This window comes from Protopterus annectens, chromosome 13.part0 (genome assembly GCF_019279795.1).
Source record: "Protopterus annectens isolate FY-2018-M chromosome 13.part0, PAN1.0, whole genome shotgun sequence".
Lineage (NCBI taxonomy): Eukaryota > Metazoa > Chordata > Ceratodontiformes > Protopteridae > Protopterus > Protopterus annectens.
In genome coordinates, this window is record NC_056747.1 from 33,131,996 (window position 1) to 33,146,244 (window position 14,249).

The 14,249-nt window shown below is 36.4% G+C and overlaps 1 protein-coding gene across 1 annotated transcript in view; it reads right to left on the reverse strand.

The window, feature by feature from the left end:
• Positions 1–14,249, reverse strand: part of CREB3L3 (cAMP responsive element binding protein 3 like 3) — a 916,737-nt gene that overhangs the window by 265,572 nt on the left and 636,916 nt on the right. The window contains exons 5-6 of the mRNA XM_044090600.1: positions 13,324–13,437; positions 4,564–4,670 (exon numbers count right to left, since the gene is read on the reverse strand). Coding sequence (XP_043946535.1) covers positions 4,564–4,670; positions 13,324–13,437 — 221 coding nt within the window. The remainder of the gene's footprint in view (positions 1–4,563; positions 4,671–13,323; positions 13,438–14,249) is intronic.

Here is a 14,249-nt window from a genome sequence, read left to right on the forward strand (position 1 = left end):
TCTGTCTCTCTCTCTCTCTATATATATATATATATATATATATATATATACACACACACACACACACACACACACACACACACACACACACACACACACACACACACAAATAAATAATGTCAAAGTATATACAAAACTTCATCTAAACAATCTCCTTGCTTTAAGGACAGGTTTCAATGGAACCTGACCATTCAAGCCTGTCCCCTTGTAAGACTGCATCCTAAGGATCCATGTTGACTCCACCCTTTCAGTATGATTACGAATGTCTCCCATACTTAGAGACTCATGTACCTTATCGATAACTTGAAACTTAAATGTATGATGTTCACCTTCTGACATGATGTGCTTGGCCAATGTGTTATTCTTATAATTAATTCTAATAGAATAGGTATGCTCCCTTATTCTATCCTTAAACCTAGGATTACACTTCCCTACATAAAACGAGGAACATACAATGCAGTGTGCCAAATAGATCACGTCCTTGGTGTTGCAATCAGCACATACTCGAAAACAGAACCTACGTCCATCATTGGGGCTGACAAAACTATTATCAGTCTCATTGCAGTCACAGAAATTACAATTACCACAGGGGACAGTACCCCAGACATTTGGACTCCTATCTATATGTCTATTATTATCTGGGTAACATAACATTTGTTTCAAATTCCTCTTATTTTTACACCTAAACTTAGGTCTTTCCCCAACTATTCCTTTAATCTTATCATCAGTAAGAAGTATAGGCCAATGTTTCTTAAAAATCTCAGTTATTGCCTTAGTATCACTATTAAATTGTAATGTGACAGTCAATGAATCAGACGGTTTACTTCTGGCTCCTGAAGTATCAGTAGCTGCACTAAAGTATGGTTTTGCTCTACTCCCCCTCAACTCAGCCCCAGCATGCACACCCAACTCAATTTTTCTCTTTCTATAACCTCTCCTACTAAAGTGTGTCCCCAAACTTACACTCTTTTCTTCAAATCTTTGGTCATCATTATTTAGGTGGGATACTCTCATCCCTTGCCCTTTCACTATATTGTGAAAAATGTGAGGTGGGTGCATGCTAGTTCGATGGAGAAATGAATTCCTATAGCATTCTTCCCTAAATAAATTTGTGCTAAAAATTCCATCAATATCTCTGTCCACCGTGACATCCAAGAAGTCCACAGTAGATCTAAAATACTTAAAAGTAAACTTCAAAATATTTGTAGGCCCATGTAAGTATTCTATGAATCTAACAAGATCTATTTCATTACCACTCCATAACATCTAAACATCATCTACAAAATGGTTGTAAAAGCTGATCAAGCTAAGGAATTCATGCCCTTGGAGGACGAACATGTCCTCCCAATATGCCAACACTATGTTGGCGTAGCTATTGGCACAAGATGTGCCCATAGCTACGCCCAAGGTTTGGGTACAATAACAATCATCGAAAATAAACACATTATTTTCAAGGATGGTCTCCATAAGTAGACAAATCAGTCTATTTTATTGCCATCATAGCCACTATGCAGAGATAAGTATTTACTCACATATTCAATACCTAACTCATTAGGTATGACGGTAAACAAGGATTGAATATCCATGGTCACCATCATACAATCAGAAGATGTTGTATTCTGCTCTAAATGTGAATACAGGTTCTGTAGAAAATGTTTAGAATCTCGCAGGACTACATTAGACTTATCCAAAACGGGTCTCAACTGCTTCTCCACAAAAATTGAGCAAGGTTCTGTAGCCCACCCAGCACCTGCTACTATCAGTCTGAAAGAGGGAGACACAGGGTCCTTATGGATCTTTGGAAGGCCATGAAAACTAGGAATGCAGGGTGATTCAACAATTAAATACTGAGCCAATTCAATATTAATACACTTAATAATCGACTTAAAGTTGTTTAATAGAAACTTGATGCTCAAGTTGATTTTTCCTGAAACTGCTAGTAATGTTATTCGGAATTTTAACAAGCATAGCAGTTTTGAACCTCAAAATTATCCTTTAGTTGAAGCATTCTCTAGGATGTGTGAGGATGACATCAGAGCTTTGATAGATAATACTAATAGGTGTTGTGGTTTTAATAATTTATCTTTGGATGAGAAAGCAGCCCTGAATGGGCTTATGAAAAAATGAGAACATAGTTATTCGCCCTGCGGACAAAGGCGGGGCAATTGTTGTTATGGAGAGGAGTTTTTACTTTGACAGTATTAATAACATGTTAGATGATATTTCTACTTATGCTAGAATTACTGTCAAACAAGTACATGATATTATTGCTAGTGTGAAAAATACAGTGAATGATTGTGTATTTAATGAATGTATTAGGGCAGAATCCAGCCTCTCCTCCCACAAGAGTGCAGACCACAAACCTTCTTAATGTAGAATAACTGGCCTGAAGCACAAGTGCTTAAACCAGAACTAATACAGTTTTAGAATAGCAGACACTGAGCCTTCAATCAGCAATGCCCAGCTTAGAAGGATGTGAGCTACCTGTCCTGCCACAACAGTGCAGACCACAAACCTTCTTAATGTAACACAACCTGTATGAAGCCAAAGTGCTTAAACCAAAAGACTTAGAATAAAAGTTACAATTTAATCAGGCTACTACCAAGCAGTAATAAATGCAGCAGAATAAATAAAACTGAATACCTTTAAGAAGAGGGAAAAGCAAAATAAAGTAGGAGGAAACACAAATACAGTAAAAGCAGATGAATAAAGTGCAATTTTTTTTTTGTTAGTAAAGTGCAAGGAAAGAGGAAGGAAGAACCTAAGTGGGTTGGCCTTCTCAAATCTTATCTCTGTATTAAGTAGAGTGAACACTAGACTTAGAATATGATCTCACTGTACTCGGTTAAGTGAGCAAATGAGATGGACCGAGGAGGAGTGTTCAAATACAGACATACAGGAGGGGTGGGCAATTCCACAGCCACCAACACTAACACCAAGACAAGAACAGAGAGGGTGGGTGGGGAACTAACTGCAGAGAGACACACAGCACACTATTCAATGAAACAATTAGGTAACAGAAAAAAATGAAATACAGTACTTTTAAAACTGCAAGTTTGTACTTAACAGAAGACTAAAATACAGTACTGCAACTTTGCACTTAACTTCAGCTTCTAATGCCGGTGATTGTAGCCAACCAAGTCTCTCAGAAATTGAGCATAAAATGAATTCTCTAACTTTGTGGCTAGCACTTAAAGTACAGAGGAAGCCCTCTAGGCTAACAGTTAAATATCAGATAACAAAGAAGTGAGAAGACCACCACCCCCTCTTATAGCAGAGAGACACACAGCACACTATTCAATTAAACAATTAGGTAACAGAAAAAATGAAATACAGTACTTTTAAAACTGCAAGTTTGCACTTAACAGAAGACTAAAATACAATACTGTAAGTTTGCATTTAACTTGAACTCCCCTGAACACAGAAGAAGTTATTAGGGACCTGGGAACCCAGGTTGACAGTAGCCTTTCATTCGACACTCATATTGCTAAAGTAGTTAGGAAGACCTTCTACATTGCCCACCTTATCATGAAGGGATTCACATCTAGATCAAGGGAAGTCATAGTCTCCCTATACTCATCACTCATCAGACCAATGATCGAGTACAATGCCCCATTCGGAATGTATCTGACCCGACACTTGCAGTAGCTGGAGAGGCCACAAAAGTTCTTCACCAAAAGGATAAAGGGTCTCAAAAATCTGTCTTATGCTGCACGACTGAAAGAACTCCAGTTATATTCAGTTGCGCATCGCTTACTCAGAGGTGACCTATGCCCGACATACAAGGCCATGTCAAACCCAGATTTGATGAATATGCTTCATCTCAAAAAATCTAGATCCCTCAGAGCCACAAGGGCGGGTGACTTAAACCTCGACACGGTTATTAATAGGACGTGCTGGAGGGATAGATTCATCACCCAAAGACTCCCTATGCTGTGGAACAAAATCCTGGATTATGTGAGGCAGAGCACCTCGCTGGCCTTGTTCAAGAGGAATCTTGACCAATGGATGGGAGATCGCAGATACACCCCAGGGGTTACCTCAGTGTCACTGCTCGACAGAGGCACAGCTAAATAATGAGCATAGTTTCTCCAAACTAAGGGGTGGCGTAAGCCACAAAACTATGGCTAGGCTTATAAATGCCCTCGGGCAGATAGCCTAGTATGAACCTATGAACCTATGAACTTCAGCTTCTAATGAAGGTGATTGTAGCCAACCAAGTCTCTCAGAAATTGAGGATAAAATGAATTATAAAATGTTATATCTTTATAAATTGGCTGTGTAATCTCCAGAGACTGGTATCTGTCAAAGAAATTATGTTTATCCTGCAAGTTTCTATGTTTTGCAAAGCACTGTCATTAAATGGTCAGCAATTAGCAGCAGTTATTAGCTAATATTAAAGTTTCACAGTTTCATATGTTGTATGTCACCTGCATTTTTAATTGTCTGGATATTTCATGCATTAGTTAATGTAGAAAAGCTTATTTATTAAAACAGAAACAGTAGTAAAATGTTTAACATAAAGATTCCTGCTGAAGGTATAAGCTGTTAGCTTTCGCATACCTGGTCTCTAATCCATCAATATATTCTTTCTTCTTCTTTCGACTTTCCTGTGCTGACTGCTTGTTCCGGATCTTACGTCTGATTTTCTTCAGAATGCGCTCTTCATACTGGAAACAACATAACTGAAATTCAGATGAGTTGCCAAAAACTGGTTGTGAGACATTATCAGAAAGTAGAACTTTAACCATTCACTTTTCATGGTCTGGTTATAAGCTAAGATGACACACATGTAAAAGGTGAGAGTGGGATTTCTACATTCGTTTACATTTTACTTATTTTGTTTTGGACTTGCACAACCTTTAGAGTAGGAAAACATTTGAATTTTCTGTCATGTCTGCTTACTGCTTTTCTAAGCTTTGTGTTTTTCTGCAGCATGTCAAACATGTCTTCATAATAGACCAGATCTGAGTGCCTTGAATGTTCCCAGGCTTGTTCAGACAGTTTAATTTACTTACAAGCTTGTTCATTTGTTACACATTCCAAGTTATGACTTAGATCAGGTTAGTGTGAGTATACAAAGAATATGGCTGTTTGTATTTTCAAATACTAAAAAAGTAGACACCAATACATTTTCTAAGCGAATACATGAAATATACAACAGTGCAACGGTACACTTACAACTTGCAGATAAATCATTACAAATCCATCTTGCTACATAAATTACAGAGCGTGTATATAAAATAAATGACAACACCATGTTTGTTACTCTAAAGGTAGCAGACTCAATGGAAATTATGTGGAATAGACTATCCATTCATAGAACTTGGTTTACAGCTGGCAAACTGTGCCCAAAATGAAGACACATTGTCTGCTTTTAAATGTTTTCATGTATAAGAACATTCTTCTGGGAGGATAAACTAGTTGTGGGCTTAAAACTAGCATTCCCACACAAAAGCATAGCTGACTGAACCAGTATCCAGTGCTGGTACCATTAACCAGTAACTCCCATAACTCTCAACTCTCCCTGATGCTTACTGATGTCCCTGATTTTGACTCAGATTTTAGCTCTGACCCCTTAATTCCTCCTAAAACTGGTAGCTTTTGGAGAAAAGGTGATGAATCACACAATAAATAATGGCAACAACTAGAGTTAATATACTTATTTTACTGTAGAAATGTGTAGTAATTCACATTCTTCTATTCTGTCAACATCTCAGCTTGATAGTACTAATATTTTAAAAAGTGTCCCTGATCGTCCCTAGATTTGTCCCTGATTCTGTTAAGATCTGTTCCTGAATCAGTTGAGAGCTATGCCCCCCCCCCCCAGTTCTTCAAGTAAAGAAACAAAAAAAAAAAACACTTTACTGTATTACATTGATGAGTTATTACAGTCAAATCCACCCCCCCCCCTTCTGCTGAAGAGACAAAATGGATGTTCCTTCTACTGGCACAGCAACCACACAATCAAATGCATGACATGTACAGCCAATCAGGTCCCACTCCTATACCCTGTCCCCGACCCTTCTCAACATACCTTATTAAAAAATCTTCTTTTAAACTGTAGTAAATTGCTTGTTACAAATCTAACAAACAATTGCTACAGTTTATATCCTGCCTGCACCAAGAGCTCGGGTTTTGGTTATTAAAAAAAATTCTTTGTTTACTCTGTGGCAAACAGTAGGTACAATTTATACCCTGCCTGCATGGATCATTGCAGTGCTCAGGTTTTAGCATAAAAAAGATTTTTTTTACTTAACTGTAACAAACTGTTTTAAAAGCCAGATCAGGAGCAGCTGATTTTGCCCTCCTAACACTTTGCACCCAAGGCAGTTGCCCCACTCACCCTGTGCCCACATTTCCTGCTGCCAATATCCAAAGGACAAAAGGCATGAATGAGGGTGCTGAAAGCAGAAAATGCAAGTTATCGAAAGGCAGGGAGTATAGTATATAAGATGATGTTCCTTAACGGAGGAAGAAATAAAACAGACACAAAGCAGACCAGGACAAAACAAATGTCAATAAAGCAGAACAGAAGCTGACAACCAAAGCCTTTTATCTACAGATTTGGAAATAAAATCTTATCATCTTTCCAAAAAGGTACAAGTCAGAAATATGGAAGGTAGCTAAATTACACTGAAGAAATAAACTTCCCTGTTAAGAACCTCCAAGCCTGTCAAGTGTTAAGGACTTTATCAATGTGGTCTGTGCTTGCTTACTACATTTTTAGCAAAATCCTCCATCCTCCCTGGCAGTGTTGTTGCATCTATGGAAAGCTTTATGTCATTACATTTTGAGGACTGTCCTGTTAGATAGGTGTCCTTTCTGGACAAGGATCAGGGAGAAAAGCTCCACCATTACAATATAATAGTTGTAAAATTAACAAGAATATAAAGTTAACATGGCATTAAAATTATCACACAGAGTAAAGTATTAACATATATAGTGATGACAGCCACAAAAGTATCTAGATGTTACTTCATATCATCTACAAAGTATATTAAATACATATCACAACATTTATACAGTTTATATACATAAAATAATAGCTGCATTGCACTTTACACAGTATTGTCTGAAGATGTAAAGCCCAGAGTGAAAGTGCTTACCAGAAGGAAAACTGAAATGAATACTCTGTGCAGTGAAAAGAAAAGACGGATTTGGCAAGTCATATGGTAGACAGCATTGTGAGATATTGAAAGAGCATAACGGGATGCTTTCAGTTATTGACATATATGGTCCCACTGGGTTTCTATGAATTGTTTTAGAACATATTTCATGCTGCCAGATATTGATCCTTGACTGACTGCAGGTAGTATGTGAAATAATGACATTTCCAAAAGTATGCTTGCATTTGACATATAATAATATGCTAGCATCTAATTGTGTTAATAATATGCTACCATCTAATTGTGGTAATAATATGCTGGCATTTAATTGTGGTAATAATATGCTAGCATCTAATTGTGGTAATAATATGCTGGCATTTAATTGTGGTAATAATATGCTAGCATCTAATTGTGGTAATAATATGCTACCATCTAATTGTGGTAATAATATGCTAGCATCTAATTGTGGTAATAATATGCTAGCATCTAATTGTGGTAATAATATGCTAGCATCTAATTGTGATAATAATATGCTAGCATCTAATTGTGGTAATAATATGCTAGCATCTAATTGTGGTAATAATATGCTAGCATCTAATTGCGGTAATAATATGCTAGCATCTAATTGTGGTAATAATATGCTAGCATCTAATTGCAGTAATAATATGCTAGCATCTAATTGTGGTAATAATATGCTAGCATCTAATTGTGGTAATAATATGCTAGCATCTAATTGTGGTAATAATATGCTAGCATCTAATTGCGGTAATAATATGCTAGCATCTAATTGTGGTATACCACACAGATGGAATTAGTTGTAGACTGGCAAAGAAGCTTAAGATGTTATTTAACAGAAGGTGGAGTAATGTCATTTACTTGACAGAGGAAAGCAGTAATACTTATTTTTCTTATGTCTACTAAATTTAGTTGTTATCTTGGAGGTCATTTCTTGTTTGTGCTACAGATTAACATCACAGTTTGAAACCAGAATATAGAGATATAACAGGAGTCTGGGCACAGTAGTGAAATTAGGTAATGTCTATCTGCTTAAATCCTTGAGTAAGTAATTTACTCTAGAAAGATGACCTTGATGTTTAAAATTTTATGCTTAAGATTAATATGAATTTCAGGTCAGAGCCCAACAGTATGTCAAACTATTTAAAGCTGGTTACTTGCACTATAATATTCTCAGTAGAAATAATTAAGACTTGTGAGCTAGATAGGTTCACAAGTCAGTGATAGACTAACTTCCCTTCTGGACCATTTTAAGCCTAATCTTATATCCCATTTGAGAATCAAATCCCACACCTTGCATTTGAAAGGCAAACACTTTAACCATTACGACAAACCCGACCCCACCCAATTTTTTTGAGCAACACAATTTTAGTTTTCTCAGCAGCAAGGTTTTAGTTTTATCTTTAATTAGTATGAATCTAGATAGTTGCAGCAATTTAAAAAGGTTTTGAAAATACTTTACTAGATTTGGTCCTGAATGATTGCTTTAGCAGATCACGAGTAACATATTTGCATTGCGTTAATTTAACTTTAACATACAGCATATTAACTGCATGTTGTGTTAGTTTTAAACCTCAATAGTACCATCACATTGTGTTAGTTTAAACCTCCACAGCACAGTTACATTGTGTTCTTTAGTTTTAAACCTCCATAGCACTGTCACATTGTGTTGTTTAGTTTTAAACCTCCATAGCACTGTCACATTGTGCTAGTTTAGTTTTAAACCTCCATAACACCATCACATTGTGTTGTTTAGTTTTAAACCTCCATAGCACCGTCACATTGTGCTAGTTTAGTTTTAAACCTCCATAGCACCGTTACATTGTGTTGTTTAGTTTTAAACCTCCATAACACCATCACATTGTGTTATTTAGTTTTAAACCTCCATAGCACCGTCACATTGTGTTGTTTAGTTTTAAACCTCCATAGCACCATCACATTGTGTTGTTTAGTTTTAAACCTCCATAGCACCGTTATATTGTGTCAGTTTAGTTTTAAACCTCCATAGCACCGTCACATTGTGTTAGTTAAGTTTTAAACCTGCATAGCACAGTCACATTGTGTTAGTTTAAGCCCCCAAAGCACCTTCATATTGTATTAATTTAGTTTAGTTTTAAACCACCATAGTACCACTCATACTGTATTACCAAAGTTTTGAAGGTATCTCATTGTACATTCATGTTGTATGTTAGTTTACCATTAACGCCACACCATAGTACATGTACTATTAGTTTAGGTTAAAACTTCAAAGTACATTGTAGTAGTTTAGATTTAAACCTCCATAGTGGCTTTATCTTGTGTCACTTTTGGTTTAAACCACCACATTGCTTTCCTATGTGGTTCCTATGTGGTTGATACATTCTGAGAGCAGTAGCAGGGCTAGAGCAGTCCTTTAAAGAGCTGGATAATTGTTTTCCCAATGGAAAACACAGAATCCCTTTTTGTGGTAATCAGAACTTTAAAAATGTTTGTATGCCCGTGGTAAAACAGTCCTAAGATTATCAAAGGATTGCTGTCAGTATCCTTTGCTTTGTGCAAGTCAAAGGAACATAACCTCCCATTAAGTTAATTTATAATTATATGGATAAATGTAAACAAGGTAGTATCTACTCCATGGCTTGGAGAGAAACCCTGTTCTGTTGCATATAGAAACAGTGGTTTGTTGGGTATTGCAAAACCTGTTTATGAACTTTTCCTGGCAGTTGCTCATGAGAAAACGAGCCTGTGTTAGTAACTGTACACACTGAACTTCCACCTCTGCGAAAGGATTATGATTAATGCCTTTGTCCAGTTAGATGTTAAACATTTCAGAGATACTTCTGTTTACAATTTCCACCTCTGCGAAAGGATTATGATTAATGCCTTTGTCCAGTTAGATGTTAAACATTTCAGAGATACTTCTGTTTACAATTTCCACCTCTGCGAAAGGATTATGATTAATGCCTTTGTCCAGTTAGATGTTAAACATTTCAGAGATACTTCTGTTTACAATTTCCACCTCTGAGAAAGGATTATGATTAATGCCTTTGTCCAGTTAGATGTTAAACATTTCAGAGATACTTCTGTTTACAATTTCCACCTCTGCGAAAGGATTATGATTAATGCCTTTGTCCAGTTAGATGTTAAACATTTCAGAGATACTTCTGTTTACAATTTCCACCTCTGCAAAAGGATTATGATTAATGCCTTTGTCCAGTTAGATGTTAAACATTTCAGAGATACTTCTGTTTACAAAACAAGTGACAATGTTAATATATAACTTGGTACGACTTTACGAAAGCTTGGAGGAAATGAGTCACAGGCTACAGGATTCTGGGGATGCTTTTTTTTCTTCATCATTGACTATGCATAGTGGATGTTTTATCTTACAGTTTAATTAGCCTTTTGTCAATATTATGATATGCCAGCATGGTATCCCATTCCTCTGTTAGATCTGATTATGTTTTCCTTTCTCACTACTTTTTCCTTTACTGGCTACTGCCGTGACCTCCTTTTCTTTAACAATTTAAATCACAATGTCTCCACTCCCCTCCATCATGTGCCAAACAGATTACGTACTTCAGCTGCAATGGCAATGCCTGAAAAGTAACACACAGTAAAGAAAATCTGGGAAATAGGAAGAGAAAGAAATTTTTCTGTGCTACAAAATGTAGAAACCTGAGATAAATTTCAGGTTGGATACAGGGTGAGAGTACAAAAACCATGATAAAACCTGTATCCAAAAACTGAATTAGTTTGTAAAGCATCTGGATCAATGTCATGTGCTGTTTGTGGAGAAAAATGAAAGCCTTATAGAATGAACTGATAACATTTGTGTAAAGTAAATGTATCAAAGCTGAAGGCGTATGAAGATGAGCAATCCTGTCACAAGAAAGTAGAAACACTGAAAACTGTAATAGCCAGAGTTGCAGAGAAAGACTCCTGAAATTGTGCCACTAATTGAAGCTGTGTTGCATTAAGAACTGCTCCTAAATGAAGATCAAATGCCCAGTACAAATTATCCTGTTAAATTCTTTAGATATGGAAGTCCAACGGAGAAAGCATACAAGTGCATGGATTGTCTGGAAACTGATGCTGATTTTTAAAGACTTAAAAGTTAATCTGTATTTATTATTTTGTGCCTATTCATGTCTTTCTGTTTATATTACCTTCTTGTATGGACTGTTGTAATATCTATTGTACCTGGTTTCAGGACACATTTTTGTTCTAATTGTTTTCTGATATGTGGCCCCAATCATGACTGAAAAGGGCCCACGAACCAGAACCAGCTCACTTACCCAGTTAATAAAATGAAATAAATAAATAAATCATTAAATGAATCTCTTGTTAGCTTCTCAAGCAGGAACATTTCAGGCACAGAAGTTCAAACAGAACTGGATCAGGTACTGTCTTATATACCATGCACAGGTGACTGCTTAGTCAGGTGATACCGGACAAACAGAAAGTAATGGCAGCTCGTCAAGCTTTTCTGAAGACTTACGTTCATTGCTGTGGTTTTTCACATTGTTTGAGTGGCTTGCTAGAAGGCTAAGACATTCAGAGTTTAAAACAATTCATCATATGTTTAACACTAACAGTGTGTCCGCATCATCTCTTGCATTGATATAAACACATACATCATGTGGGGTTTGGTGACAGGAATAATAATAAACCACCTTTTCTAAATGTTACTTGTTTGATAAGCTAGTTAACCTATAAGTCATAACTGTATATTTTCTTTTAGGTTCATAGGTAAGTACTAGGCCAGCTGCCCTTGTGGGCCATTTTAAGCATAGCCAAGTTCCCTTTTTAAGCTTTAAATAAACTACCCCATTTGGTTACAGTTTGGCCTTACCCATCCTATGGTCAATAACTGTATATTACCCCTGATAAGAATAACTAGGATCATACCATGATTATTTCAGGGGACCCATGCATGGGATAAAGCATTTAGGAGCTGCATGAGTTCATCAGTAGTACGGGGGCAGTCCTGGGGTAAATTTGATGTTTCTCAGCCATGTTGATCTAAGTTACATACAGACAAGGATGAACTTTGTTTTATGTGAATGAGGAGTCTGTTCCACAGCAGTGGTATCCTCTGACAGATATACCTATCCCTTTGAACTGTTTTGATGATATCGCAGATGAGGTTCAGATCGCTAGACCGAGTATTTCTGATACCATTTGACTTGCTGATGTGCAGTAAATCCATCAGTAATGGGTCAGAGGATGCCGTGTATGCCAGACACAGGTCACATCTTAGCAGTCTGTAGGATACAGACTATAGTGTCAGGGCTTTGAGTTGGTCCTCACAGGACATGTTGTTTAGGACTTGTATACTTTTAGTTAGGTATTTCTTTTGGCGTTCCATTTATTGCATGTACAGTTGTGAATTTGTACAGGGATCCAGTTTGTAACTGTAATTTAAGGGCTTTACACCCTGAACTAGAGGATGAAACTTATTAAAGGCTCACAGCCTTCTCCGTTTTTATTTCATCATTTGCCTGTCAACATATGTCATTAAACTGTATTTTAATGTATTATGTCATTTCCTTATGCATTTCGAAAGTTACTATTTGAGGGCTACAACATGCCAATTAGTTTAACGAGCTTCAAAACTTGAGTGTCAGCAATATTTTACTGACAATTATTAAAAGTTAACTGATTCACGGAGTTACACTGTCATTAGCCTTTCTTTGCTGGGCAGTAATGTTTGTTGACACTTAGGGAACTATATGTAGAATTTTTCAGAAGAATACACTATATTTGTACACTGCTGGTTATTATGTATTCTAATTACTAGTCAGCTAAGACACCTACTCTTAGCATAGAGGTTTGGAAGTAAAGCATGTAGGTTTCCAACACCATGATATAGCAGGTTACTAAGAGACACAGATTTGTTCTGTCACTTATTGTTTCGCTTATCAGTAAGCTTAACGTTTACTTTGACTTACAATGTATCATTAGTAAATAAAGGAAAATGATGCCAACTAAATGTTTCATTATATTTTATGTGTTAAATAAATAAAGCATGCAGTGTAGTACTAGAGGAGGAACATACATTCAGGTAGACTGAGGCAGGTTAGTAACTAGATGATGTTAGTTTATTCACGCAAGCATAATTTGTGATTCATATTGTTAGCTATTTCTGATGATGACATTATTTAAACACAGCCAGAACAGACTGTGATAAGACAAGATATGATGTGCGATGTCTTACTTTGGTGAGAGGTAGCTGACTTGGGAGACTGACTCCCTCCTTGGCCAACAATTTCTTTTCATCTTCTGTTAAGATCAGTTCTTGGAAATGCTGTGTTTGCTGACACTGCTGAGTCTGCAGACAGGAAAGAGAAAATATAATAATAAAACCTGATACACCAGAGTATGAACTGCAACTGAAATATTTACTTAAATAAGTGGCTTGTAACTACACAGAGCAGACACACAAAAATAACTGCATGCATAACTGTACACAGTAAGACATACTTTTGTAAATACCAGCCATTAAAGGGCAAAGGACTATCTGGCTGAGTAAACATACCTGTCATGTGATGCTTTAATACCACTGACATTACTTTATCTCCAGCTAGTTACCGTACGTTTCTCATCTACTAAATACATACAAATGGATAGAAAAGTAAGTGTAGGTTACAACAAATCCCTATAAAGTGAAAACCCCCATCAACCAAATATGTGGGATTTCATATAAAAGGGCACTTCACAATCATGTTTTGTAAACCTCTATACACAGCATTTTCTATTATTCAATTTATAACTTTTATATAATTCACATTATCACTATGTCTCTTTGGAACTTAGGACTCGTATAAAATAAGCATCTAAGAAAATAAAACATAATAAGATTGCTTGCAGTTTGACAAACTGCAGAGTGATATGCATTCTGTAAAAACATTTAAGACAAAGTTGCAAATCTTCATTTTCCAGAGTAAACACAGGGTCACAAGTATGTTACTTGTCATTAGCCCGTGGGGAAAGTTTAATATGTTCTAAAAGTAGATCTCACACACTTATTCATGATACTCTATATTTAATAAATATGTACTACAGGAGAAGTACTTTCATACCACATGCAAAAACTATTTCACAGTATCACAGGATTTTTCTAGGCTAATGGCCATAGAAACT